This window comes from Pholis gunnellus (assembly GCF_910591455.1).
Source record: "Pholis gunnellus genome assembly, chromosome: 6".
Lineage (NCBI taxonomy): Eukaryota > Metazoa > Chordata > Actinopteri > Perciformes > Pholidae > Pholis > Pholis gunnellus.
In genome coordinates this window covers 16,657,697-16,671,071 of record NC_136532.1, presented here as the reverse complement: position 1 = coordinate 16,671,071, position 13,375 = coordinate 16,657,697, and the positions used below count along the sequence as shown (strand labels likewise).

General features: G+C 41.3%; 3 protein-coding genes across 3 annotated transcripts; 2 read left to right on the top strand and 1 right to left on the bottom strand.

Annotated features, from left to right (window-relative positions):
- Window positions 1–9: 9 nt before the first annotated feature.
- On the bottom strand, window positions 10–2,977 carry ciao1 (cytosolic iron-sulfur assembly component 1). Its single transcript, XM_079160894.1, has 7 exons — window positions 2,514–2,977; window positions 1,678–1,826; window positions 1,485–1,596; window positions 1,293–1,381; window positions 1,008–1,203; window positions 700–769; window positions 10–445 (listed from the first exon to the last, which is right to left on the bottom strand). Exons 1-7 carry the CDS (start codon window positions 2,650–2,652, stop codon window positions 211–213), a joined length of 990 nt encoding a protein of 329 aa, XP_079017020.1. The 5' UTR covers window positions 2,653–2,977; the 3' UTR covers window positions 10–210.
- A 1,540-nt stretch (window positions 2,978–4,517) lies between these two features.
- Window positions 4,518–7,087, top strand: tmem127 (transmembrane protein 127). The gene is made up of 3 exons (XM_079160897.1): window positions 4,518–5,271; window positions 5,358–5,522; window positions 5,621–7,087. Exons 1-3 carry the CDS (start codon window positions 5,034–5,036, stop codon window positions 5,929–5,931), a joined length of 714 nt encoding a protein of 237 aa, XP_079017023.1. The 5' UTR covers window positions 4,518–5,033; the 3' UTR covers window positions 5,932–7,087.
- A 779-nt stretch (window positions 7,088–7,866) lies between these two features.
- gatd3l (glutamine amidotransferase class 1 domain containing 3, like) lies at window positions 7,867–12,169 on the top strand (the record flags this gene model as incomplete). The annotated part of the gene is made up of 6 exons (XM_079160744.1): window positions 7,867–7,983; window positions 8,075–8,127; window positions 8,206–8,319; window positions 8,464–8,595; window positions 8,695–8,787; window positions 11,746–12,169. The coding sequence occupies 6 exons, from the start codon at window positions 7,867–7,869 to the stop codon at window positions 12,167–12,169; spliced, it is 933 nt and encodes a 310-aa protein (XP_079016870.1).
- Between the last annotated feature and the right edge of the window lie 1,206 nt (window positions 12,170–13,375).

The following is a 13,375-nucleotide window of genomic DNA, read 5'->3' as shown; positions in this document are numbered from 1 at the left end:
AATGTCGAGCTCTTGAAAAGAAATATGTAGACTTACAGAACAAAAGAGAAGCATTCAGTTTAGACATGTTTATGCACCGTAACATCAAGCTGAATCCTGCCGAGCTATCTAGAAAAGCTGAATGAACAATATTTCTGCGTTGACCTCTGGACCGCACAGTCCCCAGTGGTGCTCGCTATAACGTCTTGTTCAGTGAGAGGCCCGTTGTGTTCAGTCTTCGTCTTGGAACCTCCAGATGGTGATCTCGCCGTCGTCGCTGCAGGAGGCCAGGAGTCCCGCCTCCTTTGGGTTCCAGGCGACACAGTTGACGTCCTGGCTGTGAGCTTTGGTCGCCTGAGCAGACAGCGAGAACACGGGCTGGTTCGGATCGGCCGTCTCGTCCTCCTTGAACACTCGCACCGCATCGTCGCCACAGGCAGTAGCCAGGGCGCCAGTCAGCCGACACCTGAACAAGGATAAACGTTGCAGTTTGATCGAATAAGATGACTAACGCGTGCAGACGTGTGACAATGAGATCAATTAACTGGTATCATGCCACATCAAATATGGATAAATAGATGTATAGTATTCCATGAAGGGGCAGAGAATGTGGCGATGAGTTCATCTTAATGGACAAGCAGACTGATCTCAACAACCCGAGGGTACAAACGGCTCAGAGTGCATTATGCCCAAACAATATATACAAATTGGATTTCTTACCAGGAGACATCATACACTGTTCGTCCATGATACCCAGACAGAGTGCAAACACACTTCCACGATAAGTCTCCTGTTCAACAAGCAGAGCAGGAAACAAAAACAGTTTGAGAACAAGACAGTCCACCAGCATCTGTCCACTTTGACAAAAAGTAGTGAAGTTAGGGTTGTATAAACTTTGTCAATTTAATTTCTGACAAACTAAACCACATGATTTTAGTCATGTGTTGGAAAAAATGTCAAATCTACATAAAATGTAGTTTAGTCATTGATTGGATGAAGCATTTTATAATGAGACTAATGCTTAGTACCACTTTCAAGAGGAAACTCTTTCCAAATCTTCACGGTGCGGTCGTCGCTGCAGGAGGCCAGCCTCTGTCCAGTGGCGTCAAAAGCCAAACTCCAGACTGTGGATGTGTGTCCCTGCAAGGTGGCCCGGCACTCCCAGTCATCATCCTCTTCCTTGTAAATGCAAACGTTGTTGTCGTAGCTGGCTGAAGCGAGGAGCTGTATGAACATATGAACAAATACACAGTCAGATAACGGCGCGACATATTGAGAAATCATTCAGGCGCACAGAGCAGAGGGTAACCTACCTCCTGTGTCGGGTGCCACACAATATTCTTGACGTCTTGTGTGTGAGAGTTCACAACGGTAACACACTCGTACTCATCTTCTTCATCCACTGTGAAACGCAAAGGGAGAGTCATTTACATCGACATGAGAAGAGGCACAGAGCACTAGGTTTGCTTTTCATGCCTTGCATCTGAGCGTAGTTTAACACAAACCTTCCCAGACCCAGACGCTCTTGTCTCGGCTACATGTTGCCAGCAGATTCCCTGAAGGCGCCCACGCCACAGACTTGACCTCATTTTCATGTCCCTCTAACACGGTCAAACTCTAGAAGACAGGGTGAAACTCTGGGTAAAATCTACGAGGGTGCAGCATATTCAAAAGTGAAGATTAAATATATCATCTAACCTCAAACTCGTCGTTCTTCTTCTTCCAGATACAAGTGGTTGCATCGAAGCTGGCAGAGGCCAGATAGTTCCCACAGGGAGACCAGGCCACTCTCCTCACGGTGCGCTGGTGTCCGTCCTGAAGCACACTCTTACATATCCAAGAGTCACCTGTAAAGAGAGAAGTCATACTGTTTATATGGAGGCAGATAAAAATCAGTGAGCAAGACCGCTTTATGGATTTACAGGATCTGTGCATCCATGTGATGACGTGATTTGGATTTTTAAAGTACTGGATTAGCCCAAACAGAAGTTCCCCTCTGGTTATTTCATCCAACAAATGGTTGCTCTATTACATTTTCCAGAAACTCGATACATAAACACATAGAGGATTTAATCCATATCACCAAACTCTAACCTGTACCAATGACAGGTCATTTAGATTATTAGATTTGATTTATATCCCCTGAATAACAAGTCAATGTCTCCAAAGAACTATATACAAAACGCACATAGCAGTATTTAAAGTTTGATTTACTCATAATAGAAGTAGAAGATTATTAAGTAAAGTGGATGATAGAAACATAAAACATCACCTTTATTATACTTTTTCTGATCAGCCCCAAGAGGGGGAATGCAGGGAGTGAAGGCAAACTAGTAAGAAGTCGTGTAATTCTATATAACTTCAAGAATATAACTTAAACATAAGAGCAATGACATCAACTTTACTTCCTTTAACGTTCATGTGCAATGGAATTTTTTTTACTATGTTATTTGACTATTAGTTTTAATCAATAAATTGCGATACTATTGGATTTGTATCAACTCAACTCACTGTTTATTTAGTTGTAAACTCACCCTCTCGTCCCCATATCCGGATGGCCTTGTCGCCCCCACATGAGGCCAGCAGCGTCCCGGTTGGGCTCCAGCTGACGAACCAGCATCGGGAGTCCGGGTGTGCGTTCAGCCTCTGAACCAGGGTCAGATCCTGCTTCATGTCGGAGCTGCCAATATATATATCTATAGATATAGATATAGATATAGAATCGTTATTCCAGTTTCTGAGCCCGTCTGTCACCGTCTTCTTATTTCCGTCACCGCTGACAGTTAACAGTTAACGGACGTGAGAGAGATCAGTTAATTTAACGGACACCAAGACGCTGTGTCACAACGACCCGTTCAGACATGCAGCGCTTCTGTGCTGATCAACAGCGATGTGTCAACTTGAAGACAAATTGCAAAGGAATGTAGTTGCAGCAAGGAACAAAGTACAAAAGTTCACAAAAACAACCATGTCGGAAACGCCGCCATCTTTGCTTGTTTCTTCTTCTTCTTTTGTGGTTTTAAAAGCGGTCGACTACCAGCGTATTTAGGTGCATTACCGCCACCTTCTGCGGAGGCGATCAGAGATTAGATCCTATATCCACTATCGTAAACCTGTTTTTCTGAGAAAACACAACAAGTTTGCTTCACTTGACAGGTTTATTTTGCGTGTTATGTTAATATATCATAAATATATAATACATTACATGGATTATCATTGCTTTCAGCATCAAACATGGAAAAATCTATTATTTTTGGTGATTGTCGTCTCAAAATAACAAAATATTGTACCAAATATTGATTATTTTATTTAATGATTAGTTTATTGTCTTTTGGTCCTGCATGATTACATCCGTCTGTAATATATATACAGTATATATATATAAATATATATATATATATATATATATATATATATATATATTTGCAGCATGTTCTTAGCCTTTATCTATAAATAAAGTGCATTACATCTTTTTACCCTCTGTGCATTCTAGGTCTGAATATACCTTCCCTGGTACACTAAAAACATAACTTTGTTATTACCCACTCATACTGTACTGTATGGGGCTGTACGGGAAAAAACATTTGTGAGTGTGTTCATTATTGTCTTTATACAATGTGTGTAGTTTACGGGGAGCAGCTTTGCGTGTCTTTTTGATTTTATTTGCATGTAATGAGAAGTGTCTGACTGTGGCATCCTGATGAAGTACACAGTACAGCTTTTCTAAACAGGGGCCACATTCAGTAAAGAGAAAGTGACCTTCCTTTGTGACTGAAATGTCTTCTAGTAGTAGTTGTTGTTGTAGACGTCATACAAAAGTCATACTATATCATAGTTTAGTATGTGGTATGCAATGAAATTATATTTTAAAAAGTCATATCATAGTACATTAAAATGTAAAAATATAGCATGCGGAGAAAAAAAATCATTGTGCAATATGCCATAACATTTTATTAAAATACAGTATAGAATGCCATAAATATGTCATAGTGTAGTATGGCATAAAGTGTACAACATGTCTTAGTTTAGTATGTCATGATAATTAACAATACCGTTTTTCATTGAGCTACAACACCTTTATATGAAATAATGTGATAGTTTGGCATAGTATACTATGATATTTTAATTACATTTTTATGGCATATTATACTATAATATTTTATTACATTTATAATGACATTGTAAATGATTATTTCCCATGGCATACTATACTATGACAATTTTTTATGTTTATATTTTTAACAGCAAAGTTGATTTTAGACCTTAAGGTTCAGCAGTTAAAAGCTCAAATAAAAAAAACGTTAGAAAGGTCCACACGGTGGCGCTAACCCATCAAAAAGCACTAATTCCCTCCACCTTTAAGTATGTGACTTATAAAATAGTATGCTTTCACATAATCGCAATACAAATTGTTAGGTTTATAATGTAGAATAGCGTACTTAAAGCTGTTGTTTAGCTGTATAATCAGTAGGTGGGAGCACTGGTCGCCTCTCGCGCTTAGACTGCAGCTTATTGAAGCAACGAAGAAGAATGGTGTGAACAAGGAAGTTAATATTTTACAGGAAGCCAGCGTAAGCTGCCTTTTGTTTTGTTTTGTCTTTGTTTTCTGTATCGAATAGGTGGCCATTTTTTCCATTAGAATAGTTTGCTATATTAGTTGATAGGTTGTCGTTCATCTGGTTTGTTACCATAACGTTTACTTTTTATGACATTTGTCGTTAGACGTGAGCGAGCTTCGCACGCTAACGGCAGAGCTAACAGGCCTAAAGGCCATCAGTCCATTGTCTGCCCGTGAGTCAAACACTTTATCCTGTTTGTATCAAGCAGCTAGTTTTAAGTTCACGCGTCGTTTGGAAACATTAGATACGAAAGTGAACAAAAGCGCCCGGACAGCTGTCATCCGTCATCATCGCCCAGGTAACGTTAGCTGTACCGGCTAACTGTTTTATTTTGAACCGGTCAGTTGGCCGACCTTACCAACGGATCGTTTAGTGCGTTTCAGTAAATAACAGGAAACCGACAATACAGCGAATCTAAAGGGAGATTGAAGCACCATGTATGCCCCGCCGGGTTCTGCTGTCCCCGGAGGCCGGAGGAGGAGAGGGGGCACCTCGCTGCCCAAGCAGCCGGAGCGGAGCCTGGTGTCGGCTCTGCCGGGAGCTCTGTCCATCACAGCGCTGTGCACGGCGCTCGCAGAACCGGCCTGGCTCCGGGTTCATGGAGGCACCTGTCCGAGACAAGAGCTGGGGGTGGCAGATGTCCTGGGGTACATTGACCCCAAACTTCTGGACGGTGAGGACCAGCACTAGTGCAATAAAACCTTGCAGATGATGTATATGAGTCCGGTATCTCACTTGTAATGGCTCTGTGTCCTCCAGATTACTGTATGAATCCACAGACCATCTTGCTGATGAGGGTGATTGCTGCCTTCTGTTTCCTGGGCATCCTGTGCAGTCTGATTGCTTTCCTCTTGGATGTGTTTGGACCCAAACACCCTGCCCTAAAGATCACACGCAGATATGCATTTGCACATATTCTCACAGGTATTGATCTTTCACTCTTTTCAGATCCCTTCTTTTCATTTAGAAAAGGCAGTTTGTCACATTTGGCTAACCTAACTGTTTTGTTTGTCTCTCATCAGTGTTGCAGTGTGCCACCGTCATAGGCTTCTGCTACTGGGCCTCGGAGCTCATCCTGTCTCTACAGCAGCAACACAAAAAGTACCACGGCTCTCTCATATACGTCACTTTTGCCATCAGTTTCTACCTGGTGGCAGGCGCGGGCGGAGCCTCTATCCTCGCCACAGCCGCGAACCTGCTGCGCCATTACCCCACCGAGGAGGAGGAGCAGGCCTTAGTGCTGCTCTCGGAGATGGAGGACAGCAGTGAAACCTTTCCCGCTGACTATGACATTGCCAATCAGTTTCAGCCACCGCCTGCCTACACGCCCTAAAGCCGGCCAGACTGGCCTTGTTAACCCTCGCTTCTTTCTCAGCACGGCTATTGGCTCGATGAGCAAACCCCACTCTTATCAAATGGATATCTTTGCAAATACTCTCCATAATGAACACAGCGTGCACAGTTGGTGCACAAACTCCTTGACTGACAGTGCTTGGGTGCATGAAAGCTTTCTTTTGTGGTGGCAGACATTTAGGAGACGATTCTTACTTTCACCACTGAAGTTGTTAGTGATCTGCATGTAAATGGGTTTTAGGAATTGGTTCTTACATGTAAAGCAAGCTAAACGGCAAGGAGTGATCAACATGGATCATCGGAAGTAATTGATGAGACAGCCGCAGCCAGATCAGTGCCAATTACAGTACCGAGGCTGTCGGCAGACCGGCAGCAGTTGTGTTGCTGTCAGTTGGATTGTCAATGGAGCTTTCTTAAGCATCATTATGTTTTTATTTTTGATATGCTTGCCGTGTGTATGATTTTATTTTCCTGATGCATAAAAAAAATGCAGAAATACACTAGGATTTTTTTTTAGACATTTCTTTCATATAAATTATCAAATGGACCCGATTATTTATTATTTAGTTGTCTGTTCAGACTTTCTTTCTTTTCTTTTGCTTGGTAGACACCCGTCACTGGTTTAGTCTTAGTTAATCACATCTTTACTTGAAATAAGAAAATTGTCCCAATGTGACCCCTCTTTGTGGTGTTTTAAAAAGGGTCATGGCATGTAGTGTGTGTGTGTGTGTTGGGGTGCGAACAGCCACGGAGAAATTGAGAAACATGTATGAATGTTTCAAAATAAGAGACATTTAGTAACAGGAACCTCACTGCATAAGTTGGTCGTGTCGTGTTTCTTGTATTTGATTTTTAAAAAGAAACCTTATTTGTACTTTGTGATTACCATATGTGACCGTTTCAGTATGTGTTTGTTTTATGCATGAGTTCTTTCGTGTGCAAATTTAAAATCTTCAGGCAGAATCGTATGAGAACATCTCGCAGCCAGCTGAGGCTTAAAATTGTGATTGATGTGGTGACTAGTTGGTTGTTTATTGTTTTCTCCATTTTGTTTCTCAAATTGTCATATGCTTTCTTCACCAGTATGTAAATATTGATTGTTTCTACATAAAAAAGTGGTCATAATAAAGATTAATGCCATAGTTTTGCCTCGTGTTTGTCATTTGTACATTCTTGGGTTCTTCACTAATTAGAACTCCTTCACCAAATGCAGCCCTGAGGTGAGAGCTGTAGATTTGATCAAACAGTATATTGACTTTGACATTTCCGTCTGACCAGGGTATTTCAGGGTTTACTGTCTAGACATCGTAGACTGAACATGGCATTACGGCGAGTAAGAGCCTTACAACCTAATGGACTTTAAAGGGCATACAGTATGCCTTGTACTATGTAAAGGCATCACATCCCCTCCTACCATATTCAAATACACCAACCAGCATTTTCAAGAAACTGCACATGGATGCAGAGGGTTGTGTAAAAGATACCAGTCAACTGCTCCAACATGTAAAACTATCAATAACATAGTTTGCATTTATTTCTGCAGCTTTCTTCATCTAAATACAATGCTAAGGGTTGCCTTCTAAATGGGTCAAGATATTTCATGGGTTAAAGAACTTCATGTTTAGAATACTCTGAGCTTAAGAGTCACTCAGTGGCCAAATGACTTAAGTTAATCAGGTGAATAAACAAGGTATTAAACAGGAAGGGTGTTGAGCAGAGGAATAGTCCATTCAAGGCAAAGAAGCAAATGCTATTCTCAGATAATTGAGCTTACGTGGGAACGTCACCTGAGCGTCCCTCTCAGGTGGTATATATACGGGCACAGCGAGATACATTTTACTACCATTCAAAGTCTTCAGGCTCTGTGGCAAACTTTTACATTTTCCTCCTGACGCAGTAAGGTTAAGGCTAAATCATGCTGGCATCCAGGACTTTGCTGTCAAAACAAACACTGGCTGTTTTCTCTCGCCAGCCTGCCTGCTTTGTTCACCAGGGTGACTATGGCAACTGGGGAAATACCAACATTGCAGTGGTAAGTGAACCGTACCAATATGTGGCCGATGAAAAGAGTTAAATGACTCGTGTGGGCATTATTGTGATTTGTGAATCACAATGTAATCCAGGTTTTCTCTGGATGTGGCTGGTGGGATGGGACTGATGTCCATGAGGGAGTATAGTGAGTATCAGGATTTCACACATTGCAGGATTTCACATATCACCATGCAGAGATGGTAATTTACACCTCTGTCCTCAGCACCATGTACCACCTGAGCCGTAACGGTGCTCGCTTCCAGATGTTTGCTCCAAATCAACAGCAAATGCATGTGATGGACCACATGAAGAAGCAGCCTGGCTCTGGGGAGAACCGGTAGGCTTGTTAGGAAATACTGATGGACTTTCAGCTGGAGCAGGATCATATACGGGTCCAGTGGCTTATTAAACATATGTTTACCCACCTGACTTGATTAATTCCATAAGGTAGTATTTATGATTATTTCTGGCCGTCACATAGGAACATGATGATGGAATCAGCTCGCTTCAGTCATGGTCAAGAAAAGATGCAAATGCAAGACCTGTCCAAGCTGGACGTCAACAGCTTTGATGCAATCATCTTTCCTGGAGGCCACGGCGTCACCAAGAATCTGTGAGAATTAATGAAATATGAGACTGTATAGTGTGAAATACGAGCTGGCATGATAAAGATGGATGAACTAATATCAGTACGTGATGCTCAACTCTTTAGATCCTCTTTTGTGAAGGACGGCAAAGACTGCAAGCTGCACAATGATGTGGAAAGGGTGCTTAAAGAGTTCCACCGCTCACGCAAGCCTATTGGGTATGTATCATTTGGTCGCTGTTTAATCTATCAGTACTGAAGGAGCAATACTGTGTAACTCCACTTATGTACAATCAATAGGTTTAAGTATTAGGGCAGCAGCATGCGACATTGTGGCTTTTTTTTTCGACTTAGAATTCACATTTTAAATCCAAACATAAGGCAAAATTGCAGTCTGTCACTGGTTCGTACCACACTGTAAATCAGATTACATAAGATTACATTAAACTAGATAAAGACACGAGATTTAAAGGATCCCTGTAATGGAATTGGGACATTGAGGCAACTGTGGAAAGGAAAAAAGCATGAAGACAATGAATACTTGGCTGTTTCTAGATGTAGTTAAATAAATAGAAATACATAAATGGGTTAACCATTGACAAATGTTGTTTAACATTTAAAAAGAGTTATTAAGTTTGGATACAATATATAATATTGTTATTATTATCATTATTATTAATAGTTACATTACAATACACACCATTAACATAACAAATGTAAATTACTTTCACATAGTCAGTACAGTGTTTCCCAGAAAATAAATGTTTACTTTTAGCACACAGACTACCTCTAAAAACCACTGTGCCAACATTCATGACAAACATTCACAAAATATACACAAAACAAATCCCCAAAATATGCAAAAAAAAGCAAATCTGATGACTAATACAAATCTGCATTGCATCAAATAAGCGAAGCAAAGCTAAGAAAGAGACAAGTTGCAAGTTGATGCACCACTTAAGAGGCTATCTGCTGATAAATCTCCTCGTTGGCTCTCCTCTCGCTGATCTCAGCAGACACAGATAATCAGGTGCGCCTCACCTGATCTTCTGTGAGGTAACATTAGAGGAAATCTTACAGTGGGCAACATGAAGGCAGTCACATGCGCCAAATCCCGAGGGGTTAAAGCGAGTAGGACAAAATGACACTGATGCAACATACAGTATGTGATGTGATGGAGCGCGACTGATCCTTTGGCTACTATGTCGGCACACGTAGAGCTATGAGGCGACGAGGGAGGGCACCTGGGGAGACAGGTGACAGATGAGGGGACACCTGGTGGCCACGTGCAGAATGGCAGGTCTGAGATGACAGCAGATGCAGGATTACAGGAAAGGGAGACGGTGTGCCAAATCGCATACTTCTTCTTTTTACTTTTAGTACATACTGCAACGTCGTGACATTGAAATGTTGCCAACAATGAGAATTCTTGTTCTACCCTACAAGTGATAAGAAAAATATGAGCAAAGCAGACATTGCTGTGTAATGTAGGAGTCAGTATAAAGTATTACTGTGATTAACACGTTGCTGCTGCAGACAGGAGACGGATACATGCACCCTCTGTTTTATCAGAGCTGTAATTGTTGTCTTGAAATGTGTTCATCTTCCAAAAAAACAAAAACAAAAGACAAGCAGTGTATACATTTGTAATAAGACTATCTTTCTCAAAGCAATAATTTAGCTCCCGGTGGCAAATTCTACCGCTTCTCTGCAGCTCCTCCACAGCACAAACCCTCCTGCTGCAGCTCCTCCCCTCATGTGTTTCCTCTGATTTCATCAGTGTTTCACTCCTCCTTGATTTAGGAATATGAAAGACAAAATGTAAATCTAGAGGCCTTTTTTTCTCAGAAAGGAAAAGCACAGGTGTAAATAATGAAATGATTGATGTATGAATTCCACTCAGCTGCTATGATTTCGGGGTCCTCTTATCTTGCTGGCTTGCTCGCTGTCACACTTGAATAGAACAGAGTGTTCATTAGTGTCATTAGAAACACCTGTGCTGTTCCTACTATGACAAGTCAAAATGTCTTGTGTGAAAGAGGCCCAATGGAGGCACCCTTAACTCAAAAATTATTTTTAAGATTCAGCTGAAATCAGCAAGTTTGCACTTGAACCTTTTGTTAATAGATGGAGTCTAGTGTTCAGTGTCTGTGAAGTGCTTCAGGCTGACAATCAATTGCTCTTCATTATCACACAGACTGTACTGAATTTAAACCTCAGCAGACCTTTGCATGTGCTGTCAGCAGAAGTCATTAGTGTTAAATAACTGCTTTGATTAAAAAAGCAGTAAACAGTTGAACTTAGCTCACTGCACGTCTGTGTGTTTTGTTCATCTGCTTGATGCATTAACTTAAGTATCTGTCTCAGTGGTCTACTTTCTGTAAAATATGGGGAAGAAACAAACCCATCGTTTATGTTATTAGTAACACTTTTCCTACAATGAAGTCAAAATTCCTGCTGCACAGTAAAATCTACACCATACGGAGACCACAAGTTGCGACTGGACTGTAGTGTTGATAATATCGTCAATAAATACCAAGAAGTCTACAGGCATAAAACAGCACCTGTATTTATCTAAAGACACTCAGGTGTTTTCACTTTAGCAGATTAGACCTCTGCTTAGGTTCAAGTTGGGAGGAATAATGTGAGGTCACCAAACTACATCTCTTTATGAGGACAGTTTAAGATGTAGGTTCTCCCACATCTCTGGTTCAATTTCGGTTCTTTGTCGCATGTCATTCTCCTCAGTCTCTCCCCATGTTTCCTGCCTGATTCTACTGTCAATTATCAAATCAAAACAACAGATGAATGAGAGAGATATCAGTCATGTGTGAAATCCCCTGTGTGAGTGGACCATACTGTAGGTGTGTGGGGGATTTAAATGATATTGTTTGATCAAATGTATCCCACGATTGCTGGTTTATGGACAAATGGGGATAAACAGCTGAGAAGCTGTAATCTTGCCTCATACTTTTGGTCAGTAATAGTAGTTTTCTAAGTACACACTGAGCTTCACACTGCTGTCCCGGTGATTTATACTGGGACAGCCTTTCTTTTTCAGGCTGTGAATCTCTCCTGTTTAATACTGGTAAGGCAATTATGCTCACACCCTGATCAGTCTGGTCCCCTAATCTTGATTTAGTAAAAACCTCAACTCACAGTCTGCTCTTGTTTCAGACTGGCCAGCATGGCTCCGCTGCTGGCCTGCCGCGTGCTGCCCAGCATCGAGGTGACCATGGGCTACGAGCGGGACGAAAACACTCGCTGGGGGAACTGGCCTCACACAAACATGGTGCAGGCTGTGAAGAGCATGGGCGCTCGCCACAATGTCCGAGAGCCATACATATCCTTTCAGAGTTGTTGTTTTTGCTATCGGTTGACTGAATCCTCACAGATTTATGACCATTTTGTCATTGTTTATGATCTGAAGTTGCTCCTGCTTTTTGACCTTAACCCTTTCTTTTACGAAGCCTATGTGGATGAGAAGAACAAGGTGGTCAGCACTCCTTCCTTCATGTGGGAAACAGATTATCACTATCACTACATCTTTGATGGCATCGGAAATATGGTCAAACATGTCATGCGAATGTCAACCAAGTGATGCGACACTTTCAGCCAGGAAAAGAAATAGAGGAAGTTGGTGTTGTTGGTGCACACCTCTGTATTGTGACGAATTCTTACCTGAATCAATAAAAAGGCTTTAGTTAAAAGAGCAAATGGCTTGTTGTGTGTAATTCACTGTATTGGTTAATATGTATGTGAGCAGAGAGCAGATCTACACATCTGAGGGGCTCATGGGTCACGAGCCATTTACATTAACCCATGTTTTTTAAATGGAGACATGTTGCACCACAGGCAGGGAGGAATTCATTGTCCTCACCTCTGCATCTGATCAAAGCTAACTCTGACCTTGTTGAATTAATTAAGGCTGAATTAATGAGGATCTACACATTCTGTGTAGCGTGTAACTATACTGTGTACACCACTTTATTATTCTAAGATGTTAAATGTCTCCCTCAATCCTTGAAATAAACAGTAATAGTTTGGACAATTATTGATTGATTGATTTCATACAGACATTCATGGTCCCCTGAGAATGACTCATACTGACTTCAGTGATCGACAGACTGTTCTACAACTTGACAGTTTTGTCTTTTAGTGGAATGTTTTGCCAACTATTGGACACATTGTCAGGAAATTTAGTACAGACATTTATGCTCCCTTTAAGATGAATTGTAATCCCGACTTTTCATTTAGCGCCACCATCAGGTCAGAAATTTCATTTGTTCATTCATTTGGTTTATGAGCAGCTAAGGAAATTCTCATTAGACTCAGTTGTATTGAGTTGTGTTTAGTCCTAATTAAAGAAATGTTAGGGTGCCAACATGCTAAACCAACATGGTTACCATCAGCATGTTAGCTTTGTCATTAGCATGGCTGTAGATTCTTAGTCTTTTAAATAAAGCTGACTTGTTTTGAGTCTTTTAGCAACACATGTATTTTCAAGTCAGTTCATAAAGAGAAAGTATAAAGATGGGCAGGACAAAGAAACAGAGCCTTTGACCTCTTTTAAGCCTACTTGGTAACGTGGCTAACACAAAATGGTTTCACTAGGAAGGACCACACTACAACAGATCAAAGGTTCAACGATATGAGGAAAATACGAGGACCTGTCTCAGGTGCTGTTTAAGGCCCAGTTGGTAGACACAAGTCTGAACGAGCGAGAGGATAAAAGGAGGGGGGATGAGGCAGGAAGCTAAATGCATGGGAAAGGGGGAAGTGAGGGTGGGTTGAGTAAACTGAGACA